The 17,005-nt window shown below is 38.9% G+C and overlaps 1 protein-coding gene across 2 annotated transcripts in view; it reads left to right on the forward strand.

Moving 5' to 3' along the window:
- Positions 1–15,615, forward strand: part of LOC127417099 (calpain-5-like) — a 28,020-nt gene extending 12,405 nt beyond the window's left edge. For both annotated transcript variants that reach the window (XM_051656816.1, XM_051656819.1), the window contains exons 7-13: positions 790–867; positions 1,711–1,906; positions 2,420–2,542; positions 4,449–4,651; positions 9,573–9,694; positions 9,828–9,964; positions 14,311–15,615. In XM_051656816.1, the coding sequence (XP_051512776.1) occupies positions 790–867; positions 1,711–1,906; positions 2,420–2,542; positions 4,449–4,651; positions 9,573–9,694; positions 9,828–9,964; positions 14,311–14,493 (1,042 nt within the window). In that variant the 3' untranslated portion in view covers positions 14,494–15,615. The remainder of the gene's footprint in view (positions 1–789; positions 868–1,710; positions 1,907–2,419; positions 2,543–4,448; positions 4,652–9,572; positions 9,695–9,827; positions 9,965–14,310) is intronic.
- The last annotated feature ends 1,390 nt before the right edge of the window (positions 15,616–17,005 follow it).

Genomic DNA, 17,005 nt, shown 5'->3' on the forward strand with positions numbered 1-17,005 from the left:
ACCCACAGATAGCGCAAACACTCCCACCCATGCCCACTTGCGCTTTGAGCTGGCATGCAAATTGCACTTAGAATTAGCACTCTCACAACAATTGGGTAAGTCGTAGTGCAGAGACGCAGCATGTAGCGTAGCGCTTTGTGCACTCACGAAAATAGTGCCCAATATATTTAAAATATATTGTAAAATATATATATACAAATATATGTGTGTGTGTGTGTGTGTGTGTGTGTGTGTATACATATATATATATATAGTGTGTGTGTGTGTGTAGTTTAAGAGTGCAGGTAGACCAACTCGGTTGCATCATTAGCAATGCATCATGGGAGTGGATGGTTGCTGCAGAGCTTGTTGGCCGTAATTCTCTGATTGGTGGATCAGACTTGGAGTTCGAGTCTTACCTCACACTCTAGCCTGACCTTTATGGACAGCAGGCCAAATTTGTTTACCCTTACCAATCTGTTTACCATTTACACTTTTATGTCTAGGTGGACATGCAAAACTCATAAAAGATTGTAATGTTGTGATTCATCTCGGAGCTGGTTGGTGTGGTTTATAGCATGGCACTCTTAATTGAAACTCTTTTGGAAATGAGGCAATGAATAGGAAAAATATTTGTGAAACCATTTCTTTTTTTTGATTGAATAAAGGTATGCTAAACTATCTACTACTTTATAGATACAGATATGTATCACCAAGGCATAGATTTTTTTTTACAGTTGTCTGATGGTTGCAATACATTTAGGTTTCAGCTACTGCTCTCTTTATACCTTTTGCCTTCCTTCTCTACAGCTCTGAGGAATGGAAGAAGGTTGGTGATATGGAGAGGAATAATCTGGGAATCACTGTAGTGGATGATGGAGAATTTTGGTTGGTTATTTTAAATAGTTTTGGTTGCTTAAGGTCCTAACATTAAATGGCCCCAAAAAGCATTCAGACACTTAACCCACACCAAAAATATTGTCGACCAATATTGGTTTTCAGTGGTCAGCATATAACAATTAAAAGGACCACCTCTTTTAATTGGCCAATCAGTTACAGTTATTGGCGGATACCGAATCAAAATGGCAGAATATCGGCCGATATATCAGTCTATCAGCACTTTGGTCATTGACTTTATCAGGTCATTGAATTAGATACCAATATATAAAACTGTAACAAGGTTCTTAAGATGGAGGTGGGAACCAGCTGAACAATTAATGTAAAACTTTAATAACAAACTGAACTCAAACATAACATAACATAAAATGCTAATCAAACAAAGACGTGCACACACACTGCTTCGTGTGTGTCTGTCTCGCTCTCTCTCTCTCTCTCTCTCTCCCGAATTGGCGTCTCCAGCCCCCCTTATCTCTCTCCCACTGATTATTCAACTCAGCGCCATGCATGCTTCATCACGGCCCGACAATGCCCCCCTCCTCGTCACAAAAACCATGTGGCATTTATTGTGAAAAAAAAAAAAAAGTACATGCACACTTTTCAAGCAAAACATTTCACGAGAGAAATTTGCTTGGCCTCAAATTCTAAAACAATTGATATTGTTCAAAGTTAGGCCAAAAAGTATTTGGACACTTGTTGTCAAATGTTAGTGGAACTGTATATATAAATTTACATCTATCTTTTCTGCCACCTTCTAGTTGCTGATAATATTAGAAGACTATGAATCCATTACTTTAATGATGCTGACTTTTTTTCTAAACATTTATGCTGCAGGATGTCATTTCAAGACTGGTGTAAGAATTTCACAGATGCTGACGTGTGTCGACTGATCAATACCTCTGTCCTGAGTGTCCATAAGACGTGGAATGAGGTGGTGTATTTTGGAAACTGGTCAAAACACGCAGAACCGCTGCGGAACCGCTGTGGAGGCTGTATGAACCACAGACAGACCTTCCTACAGAACCCACAGGTACAGCTCCATGTTTGTGTCCATTTCCACCCATAGGAAAGAAAAATCCATGAGATATGATTAACATCTTAATTGATTCTCTTCGACACGAGACTTAATGGACAGCAAATTGAGAATTTGCTTAAGTCTCCTGCTTTTCAAAAACATACACTTGTAATCTCACATTTCTTTCTTTAGAGCTTTAGAAAAAGTCAAAAATATCAAAGTCAAAAAACTGAGATTTTAATATGAACTCATAAAACATTTTTCATAATTTCTCAATTCAGTTTTTCAATTCTTCCACAACCAAATATTTCAGCTGTGCTTCCACATTCATTTTATGACTATACTCTTAATGTAAATCAACAACTGTCCCATTCGTTTCTTTTTCCAAGGAACTTAGGAGAAACATTACTGAAAAATAACTTCAACTAAGTCTTAAGAGCTATGAAAGTGCAGTCTTTGCAAAATACAAATTTCCTCTAAAAATATCTGAAATATACATACACTGAAAGTCCTTATTTTCTTTCTCAGTACCTGTTTGATGTAACCAAAGAGGAAGATGAAGTCTTGATATCTCTACAGCAGAAAGACATGAAGATACACAGACCTCAGGGCATGGGAGAGAACTTGACCATGGGGTTTGCCATTTTCAAGGTACTATTGTGTTTGCAGACTGATCTCACAGTAAAGGTAGAAAAGAGTAAGTAGACTTTTCTTTAGCTGAAATCAGTCTGTGCTTACCAAAATGCAACACACTGCCCTCAGTGGCCAAAGCAGTAACTGTTGTTGGGCGTATGGGCACGTGCGAGCTCCATTTTCTGAGTGAAATGTCCACAGAGGGACGCCAAAAGCGAGTTGTGAAGGAAGTTGTTTTCAGCTGTACAGACTGTAATACAGTAAAGAGGAATGCATATTTTATAAGCTGAACCACCCAGCCCAAACCTAAAAATTCCTCAGTGGAGTAAAAATGTAATTTCAGAGGAAAAATGCAGCCACTGAATCGCGCTTGTCACTGATTAATCGAATGCAGTTATTTCCTGGTTTCATCGCGGGATACAAACCCAGGTCTCCCAGACTGCTAACTCAAAGCGCTTCCAGGTGCGCTACAAGGGAACACATAGAAGCCATTGCAAAAATGTTTGATAGTAGATGGCACTTGTCAGTGAATCAGCATAATGTGGCCGATCCTAGGGGTACTGGAACCACAGAATTTATTGCTATCTGAGGGTTTATTAAATGTTTTTGCTTTTCAATAATGCATTTTTCAGTAATGGTTACAATCAATCCACGGAACATGGCAGAGTTGCTTTGTTTGTAAAAATCCAATTACTGTTCCATTGTAGACATAAGTATAGCATGATTATGGATGCAACCAATGCCATTTCCCTGTCTGATGTATTCCTATAACAATGATGACAGTTTCATCTCATAGAAGTAACATGTTACTGTACATTGTTATATGTCTGCAATATAGCATTATACGCATGTCTGATTATGTTGTTTTCCTAATAACCTTATTGGAAATAATGTACACAGGGCTCCCACTATCAAGAATACTTGGAAATATAAGGACATTTTAAAACTGTGAATGCCATGGCCTCAAAGTCAATGAAATCAACAACATCTTAAGTCATGGATAAATCATGAAAAATGTCTATAGAGAAAATTAAAGGTTCACTCAGTAATTTTTTCCTCATTAAAAAGTTTAACTCCTAAAGACATGAATTGTAACTTTGCAATATATGTAAGAAATCATGACCACTCACATTCAAATGAAGACTCCAGTCATATCAGTAACTTTATAAAAGCTGTTTTAATCTACATGGAGTGGGTCCGCACATGGGGGCTGCCATGTTACAATCACATGACTAGTCAAATACTACTTGCTTAATCTCAGTAACTGTCAGTGTACGTGCAAGATGACACAAAGACAAAAGTTACTGAGTGCACCTTTAATGTTTCTAGATATAAATGCTCAGAAATTGAAAATTGCTAAAAATTGGTCTTTGTGAGTGCAATCTCTTTAAGATGTAGCCATTTCCCAAAGATGTCCATCTCACTCTTTTGATTAAAAATAGCAGATTGACAATTTGATTGCAAAATGGATAGCTGTGAACTGTAGGTCAGAGATATAATTTGAAAAACTAAAAATACATTGACTTCTGACACCATTTTTTTCATATACGGTAATGTTTGTTTAATGATTTACTCTTCTGCCACAATAATGCAAATGTACCAAAAATGTCAAATTATCTTCATTAGGTGGCTTTTCTCAAACAAATATTCATATGCGATTAATTCGATGAAAACATCAGCATCATGTAATTAATTTGGTTGAACTTTAATAAATTAACAGTCCTAATAAAATGATTTTATCTTCATCCAATAATCACAAACAACTGGAAATTCGTGATACTAAACTTTAGTGTATGAATAATTTTTAATAACGTGAGAAAACGAAATTACTTTTCTAGCAAACATGATTAATCTGTATATACATTGTCACCAGTATTACACTGCATTCCTTTCAAATGTTAAAGTTAACACATTTTGCACTCAGGTTGAGATGAACAGGAAGTACCGCATGCACGACATCATTACCCAGCAGAATGTTGTCACGTCAACTTACATAAACGCACGGACTGTGTTTATGAGGAGCGTGCTGCAAAAGGGTCGATACATCATCATTCCCTCCACATTCACACCAGAAGTGCTGGGAGATTTTATGATCCGCATCTTCACAGATGTGAATTCTGACTGCAGGTATACATCCAATACATACATGGTGGTTTAAATAGCTACCGAAAGAGCAATACAATAAACTAAAACGCTGACATAGTGTAAATATAGACGACTACATATCCTAAAGATTCATGTACCCCATGAATACAACAACTAATTGAGGAATAATGTACAGTCAGCCGGTCATTATTGCAAAATAACCCAACAGGGTGATCAAGACCTTGACGTGAAGCAGAAAATGCCCAACTGATTCTACATTAACCTGCTTATTACACAGTTGCAAATCAAATTAAAAAGAAAAAGGTCCCACTATATATTGGGTGTCTTTAACCGCTATGTACTAACTTAAAATGCATACAATGCAATGTACTCATTGTGTAACTACATGTTGTTCAGCAACATTCTCACAAGATTCACATTTGCTGCTACTGAGGTTGAGGTATGAGTAGGTTTAAGTTTAGGGTTTAGATTAGGGTTGGTTTTGTGGTAAGGGTTGGGGTAGGGTTAGGTTTAGAGTTAGGGTTTAGGTTAGGGTTTATGGTAATGGTTGGGGTAGGGTTAGGTTTAGGTTTAGGGTTTAGATTAGTGTTAGGTTTTATGGTAAGTGTTGGGGTAGAGTTAGGGTTAGGCTAAGGGTTTAGGGTAAGGGTTTGGGTAGGGTTAGGTTGAAGCCCAAAGTACGCTTCGCGTACAAGACGCATAACGCAAATCTCATCACCAGCAGAGTGCGCAAGCACTGAACGAGCGCAGCCTGATTTTTCTAACCGCGCGTCTTTGAACGCGTAGATTGCGCATGTGCCTGGAGTTATTTGCACGAATTAGTGGGTCCACAAGGTTGCAACACTTTCATTTTGAGCTGCTGCTGTCACATTGAAGCGTTAAAAGAGATAATCACTGCTAAATATCAGGAGATGAAGGAAAAAACAACAACAGTGGATTTGCAAGTCAATAGAGCATGTGTGAGGAGGTCTGGAGATACCTGCATTTCTATAACTCGAGTCTGAAGGAATTTAAAGACATTTTTATGGGTCTAAACTCCTGAAGAGGAAGTCTTGTGTCTCATAGCAGTCGTAGTGCGTATGCGCCAAACACTTCTGTATGCGAACACAGTTATGAGGTGTGTCCCAAACCGCACACTTCTGCACTATTCTACTTCATTTTGTAGTGTATGTAGTGCGAGATGTATGTTTACACTGAAAATGCAGCAAAAAGAAGTGTACTTTAAGTACCTGGATGATGCACATTTTCAACCATCAAAACTGAGTGTGAAATGTTGGACACTTGTGGTACATAGCGGAAGGGGCGGAGTTTCCTGGCTGCACTGCTGTTCTGACAAAACAATTGTTAATAATGAAGAATGTAACCGCTAGCAAAACTTCAGTGGATACAGCACCTCACAAATGTGAGTTGAATCCTTCACCATCAACCCAAGCTGTGTGAATGTGTATGTTGTTTAAGATACAAGTGTTGAACTGAGTTTGGCTAACGCTCTAAAGCAAGCTGCTTGTACACGGATGCTAAGCGTTTGCGTCTGAGCGAAGCATACTTTGGACTTTAGGTTAACAGTGTAACTACAGATGTTATTGAATTGACTTGCATTAAATGTAAGTACAATGCTACAACACGCATGTACATAATAAGAACATTGTATCATATGCTTAAGTACATTGTAGTTAAAGACACCTACTATAATGTGGGTCCAAAACAATAAAATAAAAATAGACATGAACTATCGATTTGAGTTTAAATTACTTTATGTGAGAAGAAAGAGACCGTGGAGTGATTATGAGAGACATGAAACTAGCATAGCTATGTTTAGCCGTCATTATATGAAAATATTTCAGAGAATCAGAATGAGCTTTATTGCCAAGTGTTCTCACGTACACAAGTACATTTTTTTTTTTTTGGTGATAGGAGAAACAAGTGCACACAGAACATTAGAGTGAGACACAGAATATAAAACAAGGTAAGAATATAAATAGACACAAATAATAGGACATATAACAGAATGGCATATGTGCAAGTGGTAATGTACGTGCAAGGTAGTACCCCTACAATAACCTGTAGTTATTGAATTAAATATGTGAATTTACATATGTACATGAGAGATTCATTTACATTATTGCACTATTGGGGAGTCCTGAGGCAGTTTAATTGTTCACGAGGAAAATGGCCTGAGGGTAAAAACTGTTCTTGTGTCTGGATGTCCTGGCGCTCAGTGCTCTGTAGCGCCGGCCAGAGGGCAACAGTTCAAAGAGGGAGTCCGCAGGGTGTGTGGGGTCCAGAGTGAATCTACCTGCACATTTCCTCACTCAAGTTATACAGGTCTTGGAGGATGGGCAGGGGGGCACCAATAATCCTCTCAGCAGTCCTGACTGTCAGTTGTAGTTTCCTTATGACTGATTTGGTTGCTAAACCAGAGGTTGCGAAGGAAGTACAACCTCTGCTGAGCCTTCTTCAGAATGGAGTCTATGTGGGACTCCCACTTCAGGTCCCGAGAGATGGTAGAGCCCAGGAACCTGAATGACTCCAGTGCTGTTCAGGATGGTGAGGGGGTAGTGCGGGGGGATTTCTCCTGAAGTCCACTATCATCTCCACTGTTTTGAGCATGTTCAGCTCAGGTTTGTTGTGACCGCACCAGACAGCCAGCTGATCAACCTCCCATCTGTATGCAGAGTCGTCACTGAGTTGGATAAGGCCGATGACCGTGGTGTCATCCGCAAACTTCATCTTTTACAGTGCAGTCATTTGTGTACAGGGAGAAGAGCAGTGGAGAGAGAACGCATCCCTGAGAAGCACCAGTGCTAATAGTGAGGGTCCTGGATGTGAGTTTCCCCAGTCTCACTAGCTGCTACCTATCTGTCAGAAATCTGGTGATCCATTGACCAATTGGGGTGGGCACGGAGAGCTGGGTCAGTTTGGCTGAGAGAAGATCAGGCCACAAATGGGATCCTTGCATAAGTCCCAGGTCTGTAGAGGTGTTGCAGGATATAATGCAGTCCCATATTGGTAGCATCATCCACAGACCTTTTTGCTCGGTAAGCAAACTGAAGAGGGTCCAGCAGGGGTCCAGTGATGTGCTTCAGGTAGGCCAAAACCAGTCGCTCAAATGACTTCATTACGACAGATGTGAAAGCGACAGGTCTCTAGTCATTAAGTCCTGTGATTTTGGGTTTTTTGGGGACCGGAATGATAGTGGAGCATTTGAAGTAGCAGGGAACTTTACACTGCTCCAGTGATCTATTGAAGATCAGTGTAAAGATGGGGGCCAGTTGGTCAGCGCAAACTTTCAGACAGGCAGGTGAAACATCGTCTGGGCCTGAAGCTTTCCTAGTCTTTTTTCCGAAAGACCCGGCACACATCCTCCTCACAGATCATAAGTGCAGATTGTGTAGCAGGAAGGGGAGGAGGGGGGTTCCAGGAGGTGTTGGTGTGTATGTGAAGTGAAGATCAGAGCGGGGGAGGGGTGTGAGACTGGGCTTTTCAAACCTGCAGTGAAATACATTCAGTTCATCAGCCATTAGAGTCTTGTACTTGGTGATGCTTTTTAGGCCTTTCCACACAGATGCAGGATCATTGGCTGAAAACATTTTTTTTTTTTTTTTTTTCCAGCTTTTCAGAGTAGCTTCTTTTAATAAGTGTGTTCTTGGCCAGGATGTACAATGTTTTATTCCCACTTCTGTAAGCATCCTCTTTGGCATGAAGAAGCTGTCTGAGTTTCCCTGTAAACCATGGTTTATCATTATTGAATGATAAAAATGCTCTAGTTGGGATGCACATATCCTTACAGAAACTGATATATGAAGTCACAGTATCTGTGAGCTCATCCAGGTCTGTGGCTGCAGCCTCAAAAACACTCCAATCAGTGCAGTCAAAGCAGGCTTGTAGTTCCAGCTCTGCTTCATTGGTCCATCTCTTTACAGTCCTTAATACAGGCTTAGGTGTTTTAGTTTCTGCTTGTAGGTCAGGAGAAGATGAACCAAACAGTGATCGGAGAGTCCTAAAGCTGCACGTGGGGCAGAGCGATATACATCCTTTACAGTGGTGTAGAACTGGTCCAATATATTTCTCTCTCTGGTGGGGCATGTGATGTGTTTGTATTTTGGCAGTTCACGGGTGAGGTTAGCTTTATTCAAATCTCCCAGAATAATGACTGCTCCATGTCTGTGATGCATTCACGCATGCTTGTGCGGGATATAAACACTCACCAGAATAAACAGGGAAAACTCCCATGGCGAGTAGAAAGGCTTATAATTGATGAAGAGCGTCTCTAAATTAGGACAGCACATCTTCTTCAACACTGTTACATCTGTACACCAACTGTCATTGATGTAAATGCATGTTCCACTGCCTCTCGTTTTCCCTGATAATACCACCATGGGATCCTCTCTGAACAGCTGAAAGTCTGGCAGATGTAACGTGCTGTCCAGGATGGCTTCACTCAGCCAGGTTTCCATGAAACACAGAGCAGCGCAGTTAGAAAACTTAAAGCGCGCCGGCTCGCTTCCCTTGCGTGCGTCTTTTGGATCGCTTATAGAGCACCACTGCGCCTCCAAATAAGATATATAAAAAAATCATATTAAAGGTCAGAATAATCAAACACTGGCAAAAATTATCAGGTATGCTCTGCCGAATATTCAGCAGTTCATCCCTGGTGAAACTGATTGGGAAAGTGTGAAAAAATAAAATAAAATTACAAAATAACAAACGCTAGAGAGCTCCACACTGAAGTAGCCATCTGCGGCTCCATCTTTTTAGCATTTGACCCCAGAATGCTACAATTGATCAATCAGAATCAAGTATTCCAGAAAACATTGTAATAATGTTATATATTATAATGCATAGGCAACATGTGTCTCTCCAGAGTACTGTCATTATACACTACCGTCTGCCATACTGTTGTCAATGATGTGAATGTATGTTTCTTTCTCTCTCTCATCAGGGAACTAGTCCTTGATAAACCCAGTGTACACTGCTGGACATCATTTGTGGGTTATCCTCAGGCAGTCACTCAAATTTATGTCCACAGTGCAGAAGGACTACAGATCCAAGACAGCAATGGAGGTAAGACAGCTGTCGATTGCACCTTTGATGAGGAGATATCAGACAAAAAGATGGTGGGATATGTGAATAACTGATCCATGATCCATATATGATTGTTGTGCTGTCTCATCTATTTCTTCTGGATTTGGTGCAGGTGCTGATCCGTACCTTCTGATATCCTGTGAAGGCTCCACTGTCCAGTCCTTAGGAAATAAAAACACACTGAAACCTGTGTTTGACACCAGGGCCATCTTCTACAGGAAGAACCCCCGCAAACCAATCACAGTTCAGGTGATAACATTTATTATGTATGTTTAACACACAAACTCACCCAGTACAAGTCGAAAGTTTAGACACACTTGATTGAAAGCATGTTTCACTTTTTGATCTAAATGCCTGTGCTTAAATGCTTGAAATTTGTTTTGTAGACAAATATATATACATACATACACACTGGCAGCCAAAAGTTTGGAAAAATGTACAGATCTTGCACTTATGGAAAGAAATTGGTACTTTTATTTACCAAAGTGGCATTCAACTGATCACAATGTATAGTCAGGAAATTAATAACATGAAATTACTATTACAATTTGGAAAATATGTTCATAACTTCTTAAACTACTTCAAAGAGTTCACATCAAAAAATCCTCCACGTGCAGCAATGACAGCTTTGCAGATCATTGGCATTCTAGCTGTCAGTTTGTCCAGATACTCAGGTGACATTTCACCCCACGCTTCCTGTAGCACTTGCCATAGATGTGGCTGTCTTGTCGGGCACTTCTCAAGCACCTAACAGTCTAGCTGATCCTACAAAAGCTCAATGGGGTTAAGATCCATAACACTCTTTTCCAATTATCTGATGTCCAATGTCTTTGTTTCTTTGCGCACTCTAAACTTTTTGTATCAAAAGTGACTTTTTCTTTGCAATTCTTCCCATAAGGCCTGTACCCCTGAGTCTTCTCTTTGCTGTTGTACATGAAACTGGTGTTGAGCGGGTAGAATTCAGTGAAGCTGTCGGCTGAGGTGTCTATTTCTCAAACTAGAGACTGATGTACTTATCTTCTTGTTTAGTTGTACATCTGGCATTCCACATCTCTTTCTGTCCTTGTTAGAGCCAGTTGTCCTTTGTCTTTGAAGACTGTAGTGCACACCTTTGTATGAAATCTTCAGATTTTTTGGCAATTTCAAGCATTATATAGCCTTTATTCCTCAAAACAATGATTGACTGACGAGTTTCTAGAGAAAGCGGTTTCTTTTTTGCCATTTTTCACCTAATATTGACCTTAAGACATGTAAGTCTATTGCATACTGTTGCAACTCAAAAACAAGCACAAAGACAATGTTAAGCTTCATTTAATGAACCAAATAGCTTTCAGCTGTGTTTGATATAATGGCAAGTGATTTTCTAGTACCAAATTAGCAATTTAGCATGATTACTCAAGGATAAGGTGTTGGAGTGACGGCTGCTGGAAATGGGGCTTGTCTAGATTTGATCAAAAATTACATTTTGCAAATAGTGACGGTGCTGTTTTTTACACCAGTAACGTCCTGACTATACATTGTGATCAGCTGAATGCCACTTTGGTGAATGAAAGTACCAATTTCCTTCTGAAACAGCTAAATCTGTACATTATTCCAAACTTGTGCCTGTGTGTGTTATAGTGTTGGCAAGTCCTTTAGAACATCTACTTTGTGCATGACACAAGTAATTTTTCCAATTTACGATTGTTTCACTTTTAATTGACTATCACAATTCCAGTGGGTCAGAAGTTTACATACACTAAGTTAACTGTGCCTTTAAGCAGCTTGGAAAATTCCAGAAAATGATGTCAAGCCATTAGACAATTAGCTTCTGATATGAGGTGTACTGAATTGGAGGTGTACCTGTGGATGTATTTTAAGGCCTACCTTCAAACTCAGTGCCTCTTTGCTTGACATCATGGGAAAATCAAAAGAAATCAGCGAAGACCTCAGAAAAAAATTGTGGACCTCCACAAGCCTGGTTCATCCTTGGGAGCAATTTCTAAACTCCTGAAGGTACCACATTCGTCTGTACAAACAATAGTACGCAAGTATAAACACCATGGGACCACACAGCCATCATACCGCTCAGGAAGGAGACGCATTCTGTCTCCTAGAGATGAACGTAGTTTGGTGCAAAAAGTGCAAATCAATCCCAGAACAACAGCAAAGGACCTTGTGAAGATGCTGGAGGAAAAAGACAAGTATCTATATCCACAGTAAAACGAGTCCTAAATCGACATAACCTGAAAGGCTGCTCAGCAAGGAAGAAACCAATGCTCCAAAACCGCTATAAAAAATGCCAGACTACAGTTTGCAAGTGCACATGGGGACAAAGATCTTACTTTTTGGAGACATTTCCTCTGGTCTGATGAAACAAAAATGTAACTTTTTGGCCATAATGACCATCGTTATGTTTGGAGGAAAAAGGGCGAGGCTTGAAAGCCGAAGAACACCATCCCAACCGTGAAGCATGGGGGTGGCAGCATCATGTTGTGGGGGTGCTTTGCTGCAGGAGGGACTGGTGCACTTCACAAAATATATGGCATCATTAGGAAGGAAAATTATGTGGATATATTGAAGCAACATCTCAAGTCATCAGCCATGAAGTTTGGTCACAAATGGGTCTTCCAAATGGACAATGACCCCAAGCATACCTCAAGTTGTGGCAAAATGGCTTCAGGACAACAAAGTCAAGGTATTGGAGTGGCCATCACAAAGCCCTGACCTCAATCTGATAGAAAATTTGTGGGCAGAACTGAAAAAGCATGTGCGAGTAAGGAGGCCTACAAACCTGACTCACCACTTACACTAGTTCTGTCTGGAGGAATGGGCCACAATTCCAGCAACTTGTGAAAAGCTTGTGGAAGGCTACCCAAAACGTTTGACCAAATTTAAACAATTTAAAGGTAATGCTACCAAATACTAAGGAAGTGTATGTAAACTTCTGACCCACTGGGAATGTGATGAAAGAAATAAAAGCTGAAATAAATCATTCTCTCTACTATTATTCTGACATTTCACATTCTTAAAATAAAATAGTGAGCCTAACTGACCTAATACAAGGAATGTTTTCTACAATTAAATGTCAGGAATTGTGAAAAACTGAGTTTGAGTGTGTGTGTATTTGGCAATTTCATGTCACAGGGGTTGGTTTTTTTTGTATTTTTATAATTGATTTCAACGTTTTCCTGTTTGTTATATGGTCACATCGCACTTTATGCCGGGCCTTCATCTTTTTTTTTTTTTTCTTTTTTTTTTTTTACTTTTCAAATGCTTTTTACTGCATGTATAGATTTTATTGTCTTAGCCGTTCCCAGACTTTTTAATATTATTAAAAATACATGGAAATACAAATTATTACATGTTTAAAACTATGAAAATATAAGCAAAAAGTTAAATAAACAAACCATTTCAATATTTATTGTATTAAAATTATTTGTCAAATTTGAAAAAATTACGACCCACAGTTGTGGCGTAATTTTCTACCACATCAAACATGTTGCCACTAATAAAGTTTTTTTCAAAAGTTAGTGTACTTGTTTACCAAATCGACAAAAGTGTCAGTGAAGAGCATGCTTGAGATGAAATTTTTGAAATTTGTGATATTTTAAGAACTCAAAGGAAAATGAAGATAAAAATCAGGCCTACCGGCAGGCCCGGGAGAAAAAACAAATCATCAAAATATTAATAACTACAGTCTTGACCAACACAAAATATGTATCGTTTGAAAGCTTAGAAGCTCTATGTTCCAATGCATGTAGGCATTATGACCAAAACTGAACAAGTGCTTTGAAATTTTCAGACAAATCAAAAGTGTTCCGTTTTGATAATTTATTAAAACATTTATTATATTTTTGTAATCCGTAAAAACATAAAACTGATCAAATATCCATGTGCCATATGTCGTTGGAAAGCTCTCAAAGAGTAGAATACCATATGCCTTTTTGATTTACTCACAGACAAAAATATAGCGAGTAATAGCTAAGTATATGTCTTTGACAATTATGTTGGTGTTGCTTATATGCAATATAACTTCACACACACACACAAAAAAATAAAATAAATATATATATATATATATATATATATATATATAAAACATACTATTATTTAGAGGAGGTAATTATCTTTCAAACAAGCCTACACACAAGATAATCAGATGCATAGATCATTAGATGATCCACATGAAGCACAATGTTACATATGGCCACCAGGAGATGGCGCCAAGTAAATGACACAAAGTCGATGTAGACTCACTGAGTCAAAAGGCACGAATTCTGTAAAATCTCATTACTAAAACTGTGTCCGCATGCTATGTAAAAAAAATGTTTTTGGGTCAATACATAATTCCCATATTTGTATTTGTGGTTTTTCTTAGAATTGATGTTGTTACTATTATTCTAAAATGTGGCAAATTTTATTGTATCATGTGTGTCCAAAATTTTGACTGGTAGTGTAAACGTTAGTGACATCTGTTTAGACAAAGATATTGAACCTTATCAATGTTTAGTAACTTTATGGTTAAAAAAAAAGTCAAATCAAGAATAATCATCAACAGAAGTTGAGCAGTTACAAAAGAGAGTATGTGACTGTTTATCTGTTCGTTCACTCAGGTGTGGAACAGTAATGCAGTGAAGGATCAGTTCATGGGTCAGGTGGTTCTCACTGCCTCTCTGCAGGACTCTTCAGACCCCCAGAAGCTGCAGTTAAGGAAGCGAGGAAGAGCAATGGCTGAGGAGATGCCTGGTACCATAAGCCTGCGAGTCATCACATCTAGAGACCTCATTTCCATGTGATTCCAAGTGATGGGAATGGGCTAGATTTGGCGAATGACCACTGTTGTGCCCATGAACATGGCACTTAAAGGGATCGTTTCTGTCATCATTTACTCACCCTCATGTTGTTCCAAAGCTAAATGATTTTCTGTCTACCGTAAAAAACAAAAGGACATATTTTGAAGAACATTCAGGCTGATGGATGGAAAATGAAAGCAGACAATGACTTCATATTACAAGTCTTCTGAAGCCATACGATACCTTTGTGTGAGGACCAGACTTTTGGTTATTCACTGAATAACAACGATATAAATGTAACCATTTAAGCTTCTCACGCAAAGTTATCATATGGCTTTGTGTATTGTATGGTCGGTTTGGGTAAAACCACAAACTGACACCTAAAATATTTCTAAAAATGCTTGACTGATCAGCGATCTGCAAGCTTGATAATTTTAGGTTTGATCAAGGCCATATTCCCACCATTAAATGTCAATGACTAGAGCACAGATTTGATTATCAAATACAATATCCACAAAACAAACAGTTAAAACATTGTGAAAAAGATCTGTACCTTCACTTCCTGTCCTCTCCTGTAAGATCTGTAAGATGATAATTACACTACATTACAGTAAGCTTTGATGATGAAATGAATCTTCAGCTAAGACATTTGACCAGTACACTGTGACCACTACAACAGATATCCAATACTGAAAGTGCATACCGTGAGAAGTAAAACACTTGAAATGTGAACCCGTTACATTCCATTTTACAAATTGTCATTTATATGTAATTGTGACTGTTTAATCATTTTCTTACATTAAAACATTTGATTTTAACAGTAAATGAATGTTAAAGAATGTAAAACTTGTGAGATGCCTGACTACTTACAGTTAAAAAGATTATTTGTTATTATACTACAGGTCTGTTAAATGCTTGATTCTGATTGGTTGACGGTCTTTCTAAGGTGTGCAATGATTTTCCAGTAAACGCACGGCTATGAAGTAGTTCCAGGTCTTGACCGCGTAATGGTTCCATATCACTTTGCCAAATTATTTCAGTTATTTCAAAGAGCCATACAGGCTACAACAACAAAATAACTAAAAACAAAGACATTGGTTAAAATAAATCAGTTAAGAACATCAATTTTGAATCAATTTAAGAACATTTATATCAATTTTGGTTAAAAAGAGCCCTCGCGCTCCCTCGTCTCACCTGCAATTACACGCGCTCACACACATACATGCACGCACACACACACACATAGACTCGAGTGGTGACCAACAAACAGAGCCGCACCACCGCAACTTGATCAATACAACAGTTTCTATTATTCAAAATAACTTTTAATATGTGCAACTTTTAATGTTTCAATGTATTTCGCCCTAATCAGACTCACACAGCTATAGTACCCCTAACCCTCTCTTTTGCTCTCACACAAACTCTCTCGGGAGCAAAGTCAGCGCACTAGCAATGGAAAAGCTGTACAAGAATGGTGACACTTGCTGCTGCTGAGAAGAATACTTAAACTTACACTTTGGCAATTTGAAGCGATGTTATTCCTGACGAATGCCACTTTAAACAGAGGTAATTCCACTCGTGATTTCTCTCAGTTTCTCTCTTTCTCTCGCTCTCTCTCACACACACACACACACCTCACACACAGACATGCACGCACTACCTTGTTACTCCAATGCCGAAAAGCAGCGCATCCTCCGTTGCTAGTTATAAAGTGACATTTCTGATGAAGGCTTGAGCTGTTTCAAAGCTAGATACACTTGATCAATACAACAGTTTCTATATTATCTGAAATATCTGTGGGAAGCACCCCCCCCCACCCCCACCCCACCCACCCCTTCTTGTGAGTGAAAAACAGAGCCGTCATGTCAGCTCGGTGGGGTTGAAAATAGTTGTTAAGGTTTACATCGGAGAAGCTATATACAAAAATGGCAACATTCGCTGCTGCTGAGAAGTGCTTAAACTTACATCTTGGCGATTTTGAAGCAATGCAACTTCTGACAAGAGCTGCAACAAAAAGGTAATCCCAGAAGCGATCTCTCTCAGTTTCTGAGTTTCTATCTTTCAATCCCTCAAAAACAAACTCTCACACACACACACAAACGCACTACCTCATTACTCCAGTAAGTGCTCCAGTAAAGCAGCGCAAGCCTCGCTATCCTCTGTTGCTAGTTCTAAAGTGACGTTTTTGAACCAGCAATGAAGTCTCAGACAGTATCAAAGCAAGACGCTGAATCCTTGGCGGAAGAAAGTAGTTCCACTCACAAGAGCGTTTTAGGAATGAAAACCAGAAAATGTCTTGAGATAAAACACTGAACGATGTCTTAAGGCGTGGTAACCGTGGTATAAGTGGAATATTTGACTCCGGCTCGTTGAATTATTGAAAAATAACACACACCCGAGGTGCAACGGTCACTCCGCTCTGCATTACCACCTTGGGTGTGCATTATTTTTCAATAATTCAATGGTCTGTCATCAATTATTCCTTATGTATTATATTTAACATTTCAATTGAATA

This window comes from Myxocyprinus asiaticus, chromosome 3 (assembly GCF_019703515.2).
Source record: "Myxocyprinus asiaticus isolate MX2 ecotype Aquarium Trade chromosome 3, UBuf_Myxa_2, whole genome shotgun sequence".
Lineage (NCBI taxonomy): Eukaryota > Metazoa > Chordata > Actinopteri > Cypriniformes > Catostomidae > Myxocyprinus > Myxocyprinus asiaticus.